The sequence below is a fragment of the Rana temporaria genome, chromosome 5 (genome assembly GCF_905171775.1).
Source record: "Rana temporaria chromosome 5, aRanTem1.1, whole genome shotgun sequence".
NCBI classification, from domain to species: domain Eukaryota; kingdom Metazoa; phylum Chordata; class Amphibia; order Anura; family Ranidae; genus Rana; species Rana temporaria.
The window spans coordinates 365,918,536-365,932,891 of record NC_053493.1 but is presented as its reverse complement, the minus strand read 5'-3'; the positions used below and the strand labels follow the sequence as shown (position 1 = coordinate 365,932,891).

The 14,356-nt window shown below is 40.1% G+C and overlaps 1 protein-coding gene across 1 annotated transcript in view; it reads right to left on the bottom strand.

Annotated features, from left to right (window-relative positions):
* VPS13B (vacuolar protein sorting 13 homolog B) overlaps positions 1-14,356 on the bottom strand; it is a 1,252,356-nt gene that overhangs the window by 421,807 nt on the left and 816,193 nt on the right. The window contains 1 exon segment of the mRNA XM_040354774.1: positions 2,636-2,762. Within this exon segment, the coding sequence (XP_040210708.1) occupies positions 2,636-2,762 (127 nt within the window).

Sequence of the window (14,356 nt, the reverse complement as noted above, 5' to 3'; positions counted from 1 at the left end):
CGATCCCAGATGCCGTCGTATCTTGTTTTGTGGATACAAAACAAAGATACAACGCAGGAAATTTTAAATTACGCCGGCGTATCAAGAGATACGCCGGCGTAATGCTTTTGTGGATCTGCCCCTAAATGTATTATACTTCTATAGGGATTTTCCCCTTAGTAACAATCACGGTAAAGAAGAGTGCACCGGGGGAGAGAAATGCTTTGATATCATCATCTCCCTGGTAGAGTGACTGGTAACCTGAGAAAAAGAGAAATATTATTTTAAACACCTTTCCCACATGTGATCATGTGATATCACAGATTATACCACACATGTAAGCAGAAATAATAAAAATCGTCCTTGCACCAGTCCGGAGCTTCCTTGTACAGCTTTGCAGTGGGAACCCTTAAAGGGTCACTAAAGGAAATATTTTATTTTGCTGAAATTACTGTTTACAGGGTATAGAGACATAATAGTTAAATGATTCCTTTTAAAAATAGATAAAAACCAAATCATATAATGTACATACAGTTTAGTTTTGTTTTTTGCTGTTTCCTGGTTCTCTGATGTACAGAGCCAGAGAGCCAATAGAGGGCAGTGAAGGTTTTGCAAAACAAAACTGGATTGGTGCTGAGAAGTTTTAGACACACAGTAATCACACCTCCTTGATTAGTCACCACAGTGAGAAATCTCCCAGTACTATGGTGATCAGGAAACAGACAACCAGGAAGTGTCCAGAACAGAGAGGATTTACAGCAACATCAAAGCAAAAACGAACAATGAGGACATGAAACCAGGACTGCAGTAAGGTAAAGGAAGCGATTTAGCTAAAAAAAACATTTCCTTTAGTGACCCTTTAATATAGCAACTCTGTACCTGGATGGCTGTGCTTTTCTGCAAGTCAAACGTGGGCAAATTGCCTCCCCAGGGCCACATTCTGCCCTTTGGCTGTCCCCATCCAGCCCTGGATGCCTCCACCATCAGCATGCCTCTCTGAACCTGTCATTTTGCTCACAAGAGGAAGCCGACAAGCTTGGAGCCATGCTGACAGCCATGTGGAGAACTACAAAGACTGAAAGAAGAGAGACTAAGGAGCTGATTGGTACAGAGTCTATTTTGATGGGAGAGTGCTGCCTAGGAGACGCCCCAACTCTCTCCTCCTTCAAACTGCTATCCAAATAAGTTCTTCTGTGTTGGGGCCTGCAGGCCTTGTGGCCTCTGAGCCCTGCACCCGTTCTTCACACTAGGTCAGGATCTGCAGAAATTCCCGCTGTATGCTGTCCCTCACTGCTTTTAGCAGCCTGCCCTACACCAACATTATGACCAGAAGATTACATTTATTCACTACCGCTTCTAAAAATCATGAGTATGCACACTATTTCCTGTATGGTTGTACCTATTATTCCTTGTGTCAGATGTTTGTTCTCTATATGTTTATGTACTTACTGACCTTCCTAGTCCAGTGTTGTTCACCTAAGGCTGCTGGTTTAATTAAAATATTTTTTTACTATACACTAAAGTTTGCTTTGGCCCTCCACAACAGTCCCAGTTTCTCATGTGGCCCCTTGGGAAAATGAGTTGCCCACCCCTACTGTAAGTGTTACTAAGGGCTTGTAAGGAGGGAGAGTAGTGCATGAGAAGAAATACAGAAAGAAAACATATACAATATATATCTGTAAAAAAATTGCCTTAGCCCTCGCGGATACTATTTGGTATACTGAACTAACCATATTTATACATCATTTAAAACAAAAATAATAAAACACTGATTCTCTTAAAGCTCATCCAGGGCACAGTGAAACATTTGTGTTAATGTCTCTTTTTCTGAAAGCACACACCTTTCCTTTGCTCCTCAGCTGTCAAAAGTGAATAAATTAAGCCATGTTTAAGCTCTGAATCACTTAAAGCGGGAGTTCACCCGAAAAAAAAAATGTAACCTTAGATTAATGCTCATTTTGTCAAGGGGAATCGGGTAGTTTTTTTAAAATCTAAGCAGTACTTACCGTTTTAGAGAGCGATCTTCTCCGCCGCTTCCGGGTATGGTCTTCGGGACTGGGCGTTCCTATTTGATTGACAGTCTTCCGACAGGCTTCCGACGGTCGCATACATCGCATCACGAGTATGGCTCTATACGGCGCCTGCGCACCGACGTTCGGCTACTTTCGGAAAATCGTGACGCGATGTATGCGACTGTTGGAAGACTGTCAATCAAATAGGAACGCCCAGTCCCGCAGCCCATACCCGGAAGCGGCGGAGAAGATCGCTCTCTAAAATGGTAAGTACTGCTTAGATTTTAAAAAAACTACCCGATTCCCCTTGACAAAATGAGCATCAATCTAAGGTTAAAAATTAACTTTTCGGGTGAACCTCCACTTTAAGTGGGAGTTTTTACAAGGCTGAAGATGGTCCCCCTGCCCCCATGCAACATCACTGCTGTCAATCACCACACATCACTGCTGTCACATGGGGGAAAATAAAGTGAATGACATACTCTTCCATAGCAGGAAGAACCAGGACCTTTCTTCTCAGCAGTGCAGAAGTGAAGGAAAGGTGTATATGTGCTGCTGGGGCAAATTACATTCTCCCATGAACAATACCATTAATGCACTGATACTGTAAAAATAAGAACTATATGGACCATTATAATTCTTACCTCAGGGTGCATGCTGTCATGTCCAGACACTTTACTGAAGATTATCGCTGGAGCAGCTGTAACTCTCACTGTGAAATCTGTTAATATCGGGCTCAATATTGCTCGACGTTCCTGATGTCGCCTTATACTGATGGAGAAAAAAAGTAGGCATTGTGAAGAGAGTTTGTGAAATAAAAAACGAAATAATAAAGTACTACTGCTTAGTTGGTGCCCTCCAGTCATTTATTTTGCGCTTATTTGCACATGATGATGTTAAGCATTATATCTGTTTTCATGATTTGATTGATTTATTCATGTATTTTTGATGCACTAGCACCTTTACCTTCATAGTGCAACACGTTTGTATTTATATTAGTCAACTATAGGTGTGTAAGTATATAGCGAGTACAGCTATCACCATTTAATCATTCATTTAAATTATCTAATTTCTGACACTTAGTGCAACCATTTTTAATTTGTTAGCTCATTGTTACTGCTGCCATGTCCAAAAGAGCTGCTAGAAACCATTACCTTTAGACTGCATGTATAAGCTCAAGTTGTAATTGGTTCATAGACCATGTTATACCCATAGAACAGTTTATTCTAAAAAAAGCATATCCCTCCTGTTGCCCAACACTCATGTACACCCATTCCCTGTCTCCACCCCATTATTATTATTATACAGGATTTATATAGCACTAACAGTTTACGCAGCGTTTTACAACATAAAGGCAGGACTACAATTACAATAAAATGTAATACAGTAGGAATCAGAGGGCCCTATTCTATGTAAGCAAACACATGCTTCTGCATGGCTCCATGCAAAAGTACCTAGTGAATTTATACATAGTGCATGCTGAGGGGAGTCACTGACATGAACAGATACTATCACATAATATAACACCCAAATTCAAAGCCTGAATATAACCTCAAATTATACATGTTTATTTGTGTTTTTCTTTTTTCCCCCTTACCCAATTAACCAATTAGGCTCCAGATGGTATATTATTTTAAAGCACAACAACTTCTCTGCCTGAAACAGGGTAGTACAGCTAGTGAATTTTGCATATGCTTTGCACAAGCAATATAAAAGGTATATACCATAGGTCAGTTTGAAGGATCACATGCTGCATGGGAGGTCTCAAACGCTATCAGGCTGACCACCTCTGAACTGGAAGATATGCAGAGTATCAGGTTGCTGGAGTCTTAAGTATGTGTGTTTAAGGTTGCACAATTATTATACCACAATTATACAAATTACACTGGCAGAAGGCAGATATTACATTGCAGCTGTGACACAACTGTCAGAATTATGAGAACTAACTGAAAAAGAATAACATTGGATAACAAAAAATACAGCTACATAACAATGAAGGGTATAGTTTGACGAGTTTCACACTGACAGGCCAAAAAACTTTCCAAAATATTAGCTGCTATTAATAAATAATTGTCTAGTATCAACTTCCCAAAAGGAAAGTTTTTTCCAGGGTTACAGTTTCCTTCCTGAGCATGGTAAGCAGTCCTTACAGTCTTTTCTAACAATTGTTGAGTTTACTTTTCTGTATTCTGAAAGACAAAGGCCACACACTGACTTCAGGTACTCCCTCTGTCTATCTGTAGCTAAGGTTTAAATTGGGTTTTACCATTGAACCTTGGCTAGAAATTTTGTTTCTATTTGCTGGGAGGTTATGGACATTTCCCAGTCATCCTTTAAGAATTCCTATTGGTGTTCCTATTTTTTCCTTGCAACATGCTAGTTAATTGACTTCGGACAAACTGGGTGGTCCAAAATATTCTCTAAAGAGTCCTATCACATACATGGCTCTGTATAAACTATAAATAAATAAACCCAAGTGCAGTAAAGCTACAAAATTTGGAGAACCAAAATGACTGCAGTATGCTTTCAGGTGCTTTTTCACTGCTTTGATTTGTTTTGAAGGTGTTATGGTTGCATTCATATTGACTTGCACAGGAAAGAAAAGTATCACAGATGCAAATCAATCCCCAAGTAGGCTACAGTAGCAGATCCTTTGCCAGCTACAATTCACTACAGAAAACAATCAGAGACATCTGTAACTGCTAAACAAACTCTGCTACAAAGTTGTTCATATGATAATATTTTAAAGCTATGTACACACCAACATAAATGTATGTACATACCAATGTATGTTTTGTACATACACTTTAAGAAATTACTTTTTTTAATTCTATTATCGAACCAATGACACCATTGCTTTTGCTTTAGCTGACTCCTCCTCCCACTGACCACCAATGGTACACAGGGCATTTTTTATTCCACTGATCATTATTACGTAAGGGTCTTCTTTATACTGACCACCAATGTAGAAGAGCGTTTTTATTCCCACTAACCATAAATGTATGAGGGCATCCTTGTTATTACTGCCTACCAACGTACACAGGCATTACTCTTCTTTCACTGTAACCAACTATTATTGTCAATAATATTTTTTTCTCCTACTTACTATCAACACAAGGTAGATGCTACACTGACCTCCACTATAACAGAGAAATTGATAATTTTATTGGGGGGGGGGGGGGTTGTCCTCGTCACTGGGCACCAATGTACATGGGCATGCTTATTTCCACTAACCACCAATGTACACGGTCATTACTCTTCTCTCACTGTAACTGGAGGGAGGGGACTGCCCATTGACCAATGTGAAAGGGTGGAAATAAGAGGGGTTCACTGGTTTTCATAGAACACCAGAAAGTAGGAAGTATAGACCAATGGCCACAGTTGGTAAAGGGAATTGTTATTAAGGGTACAAAACGCTAAGTACTGCAGAGAGGTGTTTTTACATCTGAATTTTGTGAGCTATAGCCAAGTCCCTGGTGCATACATGTTTTTTTCAATCTGGGACTCATACGGTATTCAAAAAAGCCAACTCAAATTTTCAGAAGCAGGAAAGGGTAATCACTATATACACTATTTTACCAAAATTATTGGGACACCTGCCTTTGCCTTAACATGAACATTATTGACATGCCAGTTTTACTATGTAGGGTTCAATATTGAGCTGGCCCACCCTTTGCAGCTATAACAGCGTCAACTCATCTGGGAAGGCTGTCCACAAGGTTTAGAAATGTGTCTATGGGAATATTTGACCATTCTTCCAGAAGTGCATTTGTGAGGTCAGGCACTGATGTGGGCAAGAAGACCCGGGGCTTTCAGTCTCTACTCGAATTCTTCCCAAAGGTTTTCTTTTGGTTTGAGTTCAGGACTCTGTGCAGGCCAGTAAAGTTCCTTCCCCCCCCAAACACACTCATCCATAGACCTTGCTTTGTGCACTGCTACACAGTCATGTTGGAACAGGTAGGGGCCATCCCCAAACTGTTCCCACAAAGTTGGGAGCATAAAATTGTCCAAAATGTCTTGGTATGCTGATATCTTAAGCCCAAACTCTGAAAAACAACCACACGCCATAATCCTCCCTTCACCAAATTATTTGGACCAGTGCACAAAGCAAACTCCATAAAGACATGGATGGGCGAGTTTGGGGTGGAGGAACTTGACTGTCCTCCACTTCAACCTAATTGGGATTAATTAGAGTGGAGACTGCCCACAACAAATGCACTTCTGGAAGAATGGTCAAACATTCCCATAGACACACTCCTGAATCTTGTACACAACCTTCCCAGAAGAGTTGAAGCTGTTATAGCTGCAAAGGGTGGGCCAACTCAATATTGAACCCTACGGACTTAAGGCCGTACACACGATTGCATATTCCAACAACGATTGTCTGACGGACTTGTTTTGTCGCATAATCCGACCATCTGTATGCTCCATCGGACAATTGTTGTCAGAATTTCCGACAACAAATGTTGGCTGTGCATGCTCTCAAATTGTCCGACAAAAAATGTGTTATGTTGGATAATCCGATCGTGTGTACACAAATCCGTCAAACTAAAATCCAAAGTACAAACACACATGCTCAGAAGCAATGCTAACCATAAGAAAACATTAGCAGAAGTTACCCAAAGGGTGGCATTAAAGAGGAGAAAAACCACGTAGTACGTCTAGTACCTCACTACGATCCTGTTTGTTGGCTGAAAATGTTCTGCCGTGTGTATGCATACCAAGTTCACAGACAATGCCCCTCGGACAAAAAAACACGGATTTGTCCGATCATGTGTATGAGTCTTAAAACTGGGATGCCATTTAACTTCATGTGCGTGTAAAGGCAGACCGCCCAATACTTTTGGTAATATAGTGTATCTTACCATATAGTTTAACTTGCACAAGTCATCCAGGACTGCAGACTGCATAAAGACTGACAGAAGTGATAACAGCTTTTACCTCAAATGTTGCTTAATATTATGTGTAATCATCTTCATTCTATTCAATATAAACTATTTTTCACATCCCATCTACTTTTAGCTCAAAAAAGGTCTTCAAATATTTTTTTACAATTCTTTGCCTGCTTTTATGAACCTAACAAATGTATAAAGTGATATGTAAGCATTTTTCAGCACCAACAGAGGAAAAAGAAATTGGCAAATACATTGAACTGTCTATTATATATTAATCACACAACTAATAAAATTGAAAAAAATTGCAGAAGCGTAGTTTCTGAACTGGAACTAGTACAAAGCTATTTGATTTCAGCTGCATCTGAACTTCTTTTTCCCAAGGTTTTAAAGTGACTGGAAAGAGGAGGTTTGAACAGCGTACTGTGCCAACTCTTATAAGACATCATGTTTCTGTCAGACTAAATTAGTTATATAGAATGAAAACATGACTGAATATGAAGAAGAAAAAAAAGTAATGAATAAAAATTCCAAACCACAGATGGATGAGAAAGTATTAATGTCAGGTGGAAAGGATTTCTTCATTGGCATCAACATACCATTATACTTTTTTAAAATCCTTCAAAGTGTCCTTATTGGGAAAGGATGGCCCTGATTTTCGAGCTGTCCCCTAAAGAGTTGGGCTAGGCAAAAGTTGGTTTTGCTTGTGTTAAATTTCATAAACTTGGGCAGGGCTCTTTTACTTCGTTGCACCCTCTTCCTTGAAAATGTTTTATTGGGTCACTGCTTTCCCCAAAAGTCTATATTGAGCTACAAGCTGAAATAAAGGCATCCCCCCTGCAATAGTTTAAGGGGGTTGTAAAGGTTCGTGTTTTTTCACCTTAATGCATCCTATGCACCAGCCACCCAGTTTTACTTACCTGAGCCCATTCACCTGGTCTGCACGTCCCCAGCGTCCTCTTCTCCACGGAGTCTCGGCGTGGATTGGATAGATTGATAGGAGCAAAGCCATTGGCTCTCGCTGCTGTCAATCAAATCCAATGACGCGACCGCCAGGGGGCAGGGCCGAGTCCTACACTCAGCATCTATGGACGCTGACTATTTCACGCGGAAGCGCGCCCGCAAGGAAACCCCCTTGAGAGAGAGCTTCCCAGAGGGGGTTAGCTATTGTGGGGAGAAGCAGTGAGAGCCTCCGTGGGACCCCATACCAGCATGATCGGGGCACTCTGTGCAAAACAAACTGCAGAGTGGAGGTAAGTATGACATGTTATTGTTTTGTTCATGTCAAATGTTCGTTCCATTCCCATACAAGTCTTTGCTAATGAAAAACCAACTTGAAACAGGTCAACTGCAGGTCAAACAAGCATGTGAATTAAATCTGAATGATCTCAGAAACATATCAAACTGATGCCATCAATACAAGCCCAAATCATGTCAACACAGACCCCAAGGTTCCTCCACAGCTAAGAGCAAACACCAAAGCTTTTTATATAGCACAGAGATTGTTTGAATAGTTATAGTGACAAGTGGTTTTCTGATTTGGAAATGCATTCAAAATAGGACATAAGGAAAACCTCAAGTTCTTTACAACAAAGAAAGGCATGAGGTTTAAAAATGTTTGCCAAAACCTTGAAATGCACGGTATATAGGGTAGATTACATGAATACGATTTTTTTTTTTGCGCATCAAAAGTAGAGTTATATTTTAATTCTGCCTTAGAAACAATGCAATCATGCAAAAGTCCATTAATTTAATCTCCACTATGAGATTTATACTGATAACTTTATGACCACGACCTAATTTTGAGTAGGCCCCCCTTTTGATGCCAAAATAGCCCTGACCGATCGAGGAATGGATGCCACTAGATCTCTAAAAGGTATGCTGTGGTATCTGGCACCAAACTGTCAGTAGCAGATCCTTTAAGTTGTGAGTTGGGGCCTCCATGGATCGGACTTTGTTTTCCAGTACATCCCACAGATGGTTGATTGGGTTCAGATCTGGAGAATTAGGAGACAGCTCAAATTTGTGTTTTCCTAAAACCATTTGTGAACCATTTTTGCGGTGTGGCATGGCACATTATTCTGCTGAAAGAGACCACTGCATTCAGGGAATATGGTTTCCATGAAGGGGTGTCTTTGGCCAGCAACAATGTGGTAGGTCCGTACATGTCAAGTAACATCCACAGGAATGGCAGGATCCAAGGTTTCCAAGCAGAACCAATCATGACAATCAAGGTGAACTTAGCAGGCTCAGATGGAGGGCCATTCAGAATAATGAATAATGGTGACCATGGGATTTAGCAAATGAAGAGAAGATGCATGTTATAAAACCAAGCAGCATCCTCCAACTGGATGATTGTTTGGAGGACTTGAGTTTAAGGTAGTTCTGATTCCGGATGACATAGTTTGCTAAAGCACTGTGGATCATAAACAACTGCAATTTTTCAAATCTTTTTTTTATTCAATAATATACTGTTTTCACATTTTTGTTCCTTTTTGCATCTTCGTGCTACTTATCCCTTCTTTTCAGCCAGTTCCTGTTTACATACATTTGCTACATTATCTAATGAAATTCAGTGCTCTGGGCAAATTTTATGATGGTGGCAACAGAGCATAGGTGTGCACAGGGGGTGTGCCTAATCCCCCCTACTTTAGCAGTATAGGTTGGCTGCATCTGTCATGGCTGAGTGACCCTGACATTCTGTCAGAGCAAAGCCCCTCCCCACTCAATACAAACCGGAGAGGAGAATGCCTCGGTCTGCCCCTCCTCGCGCCCCTCTCCCCCTGTGCCCGCCCACATACCAAGCTAGCTGGCAGCTAGCTCTGGTACATAGGGGGACCCAAGAGGCTGGATTGTGGCTCCCCAGCGGTGGCAGGGCCCTGAGCTGAGAGAGTCCCTCTATCTCACAGCGCTGACAGTTACCCCCCCACACACAAACAAGAGAGGAGACAGATCTAGTGCCCTCTTTTTTTCCTTCCTCATTTTTTCTTTTTATTCTCCCTTTCTTTCCTTCTTTAGCTCTTTTTCTTTCGCTCTCTCTTTCTCTTTTTTTCTCCCTTTCTTTCTTCCACTCTTTTTCTTTCCTTCTTTCTCTCTTTATTTTTCTTGATTTCCTTCTCACTTTCCTTCTTTCTTGATTTCCTTTTCTCTCTCGTATTTCCTTAATAACCTTCTCCCTCTTTCTTTCTTTCTTTCCTTCTTTCTTCCTTTCCTTCTCTCTTTATTTCTCCCGTTTTCTTTCCTTCTACCTTTCTTTCTCCCCGTTCCTTCTCTTTCTCTTTCTTTATTTATTTCATTCTCCCTTTCCTTTTTCTCTCTACCTTTCCTTCTTTCTCTCTTTCTTCACTTCTTTCTTTACGGTGCATTCACTGTTGCCGGCTATAGCTGCCAGCAGTTATCTTTATATTCTGATGGCAGGAAAACATCCCTCTGTGAAAATGCAATAGCGAAGCATAATGAATTCTCCCATCAACACTAACTGATGGGGGAATCAAGTGATTTTTTTTCCCTTCTACCTGTGGTGGAAGAAAATCAAATTGTATAAACTATGGGCTGCTTAAGAGTGTGTGTGTGTGTGTGTGTGTATGTATATATGTATATATATATATATATATATATATGTATATATATACCAATCAATATCGGAAATAGTGCAGCACATTAAAATATTAACTAAAATATTGATAACATAAAATCCATTTGTAATATCCAAAAGGATGCCACTGAAATTGGTAAATGTCCAAACACATCCAGGAATAAACATTCATGCATCAAATAATGTGGATAAGACACAGCAGTATCCCTCAGGTGACACGGCAAGCAGACACTGAGAATGGTGAACAAGCTCCCTCCACCACAGATAATACAGCCTCTCACCTCTTTGATTCGACCTACAACAGGTCCATAAGCCAATAGAACCACTTCTGGGTTACTGGTATCAAAGTCAGCAAACCGTTGTATCTCCACGGCATATGTTAAAACACAAATAGGAACAATCTAGTGCTCTCTGTAAGAATCCAGTTTATTGAGCCATGAAATTAATTAAAAATACTCACAAACAGAGCACTCTAGATCGAGTGCGGATGTACAGTACAAGCAAAGAGGTTGTTTCCAACCAGAAAGATAGCCGCGGGTGATGTCAGAAGTGGCTCCTTCCCCCTGTACGTGTTACGTCCTATGTTCGGGGACTTCTTCAGTGTGGGGACCGAAGCTTCCAAAAGTTTACTAAAATCACGAAAATTTGCATACAACAGAATACAAATTCGAAAATTATGTCATGTGTTGTAATGCATTTGTATTGCATTTTCGAACGACAGCTGTACTGATTAAAAAAAAAAACATACAAAATCTGGCAGTTCGTGCATGTCTGATCAAATAATATCAGATGAACTGTCCTGATCGGCTCTCAAAAGCTCTGTACTAACGATTATTGTACAATTGCTCCGAAATCTGTATTTTCCAGATGATTTTCTAAATGTGTGTACCGGCATTGTTCTGTTTTTGTTCAGTTCAGCCACTTTTTTTTGGTAAAAGAAAACAGATCAAAAACAGATACGGATGTACATTTTTACATCCATTTTAATATCAGCTGACATCTGTTTAAAAAAAAGTGACTGAACTGATCTTCAAACACTATATATAGTTGTAATACAAGAAAAATATATATAGTTGGTTGTTAAGAAGGGGGCCAGGAAGCCGGCCGCCGCGTCCTTAACAACCCGATACCCATTCACATATAGATTCCAATAAGCCCCCTGCCCACAGACCCCGACAACCACGGCCAGGGTTGTTGGGATAAGGCCCGTGTCCTAATCAACATAGGGGGCAAGGTGCTTTTTTAATCTCAAAAAAGGCACACAAGTAACTTTGCTGCGTTTGTTGTGTACAGTATGTACACATATTCGCCAGCACACCAAGGATCATTGAAAAAACGTCCAAAAATGTAATGCATAATAGCGATCCAAAAAGCAACGTTTCGAGGTCATGCAGGACCTCTTCGTCAGGCAAAACGAAGAGGTCCTGCGTGACCTCGAAACGTTGCTTTTTGGATCGCTATTATGCATTAAATTTTTGGACGTTTTTTCAATGATCCTTGGTGTGCTGGCGAATATGTGTACATGATTTGCTTTCCGGTTCCCAGCTGGTGATCGTTTCAGCACCCTTTTACTTATTGGCCATTTTCCTGGAAGGTGTGCAGTTGGAATATTTTGTGACTGTTGTGTACAGTAGCCCATTGAAATAAAGCATGACACGCACATACTGTAAATGTGATGTTAAATGTTGTTCTACACTAGTGTGAATGGGGGCTCAGGGACTAATGCAGTATACAAATCACCATTATAGCAATGAAGACATTGTATAAAAAAAAGATAAGAGGTACATTAGAATATATAATTTTTATTTTTATTTTACAGAACTACAATTAGCACTTCGGGATGTAATGCTGATGCCTTCCTACGTCTCAGCCCTGGTCTGCAGATAGCGGAATGTGAACAAAGCAATGTTCACACTGGTCTTGCCTAAAATGATAGGTCTCAGAGCAGGATAGGAAAAAAGGTACAGGTAAATGGTTATATTTGCAACAGCTTGATACACCTGGAAAAAATACGAAAGCTAATATAATTTAAAAGTACAGGTTATCCTTTCATGAATGACATTCTAAAGGTTAACTGATAAATTATAAGATCTTAGTGGGGAAAAAACTATGCTTTTGCATGATTCGATTGTATGCTCCCTACAAGTTCCTACAAGGTTAAATAGTTCTTACATGACATGTGTGTTCAATGAGAGGGAATTGAGTTGGCAGCATGGCAGACAAGTGCCTATATCACCCACAAACCATTGAGAAGGAACATAACTCAAGGCATATTACATCTGCATTTCTCTCATTTCAGATGGAGAAATGTATTAAAAAATCCAGACTGGAAGCAATTCAGCAGCTTCTACCCAAAACAGCAAAATACCACGGTCACAGCTGCTGCCGAGGCTACTTTGGAGAAAGGCCGAAAAGAGGGTGTGGAGGAGAATGAACAGGGAGCTGTTGTTCCTTGTTCCTTTATAGGGATCTAAAGTATGACATGGCCAATTACAAGAGTGCGTTACTGTTCTGCGCTGACGGACCCCATCTGTTAGATGTATTTTCAGATGCTCTCTATGTAATTCAGGCCAGCAGCCATTGCTTTGAAACAACTGAAGTTGGCAGGACAAAAAAGTTTGTCGGTGACTGCTCTTCCTCATGTCAGAGAGAGAGATCGCTGTCTGCTCACTTTAGAACATGAAGAGAAAGAGAACTGAATTATGGCCTGATAAAGGCTGAATCTGACATCATTCACATATGGAACTATCAAACAGTGGATAAATTAGTTTGCTTCTAATTTTTTATTACGTTTATATTTATATGGTGCAGAACAATTTTTAAAAATAAAATGACAATTGGCCAGTTAGGTGTATTATATCTATTTAAGAAGGTGTATTGAATAATGCCATGTGTTAATGTAAACACAAAGGAAATGTAATGGATTAGCACAGAGGAAAACGCTAAAGAAGACCTTTTGACTTAAATAACAAAATGCTTTATTCCAATCCTCCCCATCCTTTTTTTTTATTCACCCCCCTTCCTGACATGCAGCCACAAATTAAATGAATAGAAGACAACAAGAGATTCACTGGGCGTGCAGGTATGTTTACTGAATACAGCACAGCAAAAAAGGTACATGTGAATTCTAGAAAATGACACCAACGTAGGTGCAAGCTCCCAATTAGTGAATATCAGTAGGCTGCTATCAATGATCTCTCTTATCAAGATGGCAGGCTGTCATGCTGATTCAGACTTGAATACCTTTTGATCTACTGCAGTGCTAAATCCAAATTAGGAGTTATGAATTAACTTTGCCTTTGTTTACTTTATTAACTTGCGAAGCAGACACTGTGCATGTACGGATGAGCTGGTCCCCTGTGGGTGTGGGAGAATGCATTGGTACTCATCCAAGAACTGTGCACACAGTCCTGTGATCGCACTGTGATTGAATACAGCAAATAAAGGGTACATCATTAATGAGAATGGCTCTGTATCATGTGATCGCTGTTACCAATCACAGCGTTAAATAGTGTAAACCAAGGCTACCCCCCCTCCTGTCTCTGATATGACCTGCATATTAACCCTCAACTTCCCTTATCCTACACATTTGTATACTAACCCCCTCATTTCCTGATTTCTCTGTATATGATTTAAACATATAATGTATCTATTGCAATATTGGCAAGCTCCATGTTTATCCCCTTCATTTCCAGCATGTTTCTTAATTTCCCCAAATTTTTGTTTACTTTCCAAAAAGGGGGCAATTTTAAGGTCTTTCATAATGTCCTGGTATTTTTAATTGCCATATTCTTAAACAGAAAGTAAGAGAATTGATTTTTAAATACCAAAAAAAGGAGCCCCAACTCCCCCCCTTCCCCCCTCTTCTTTCTTATCTC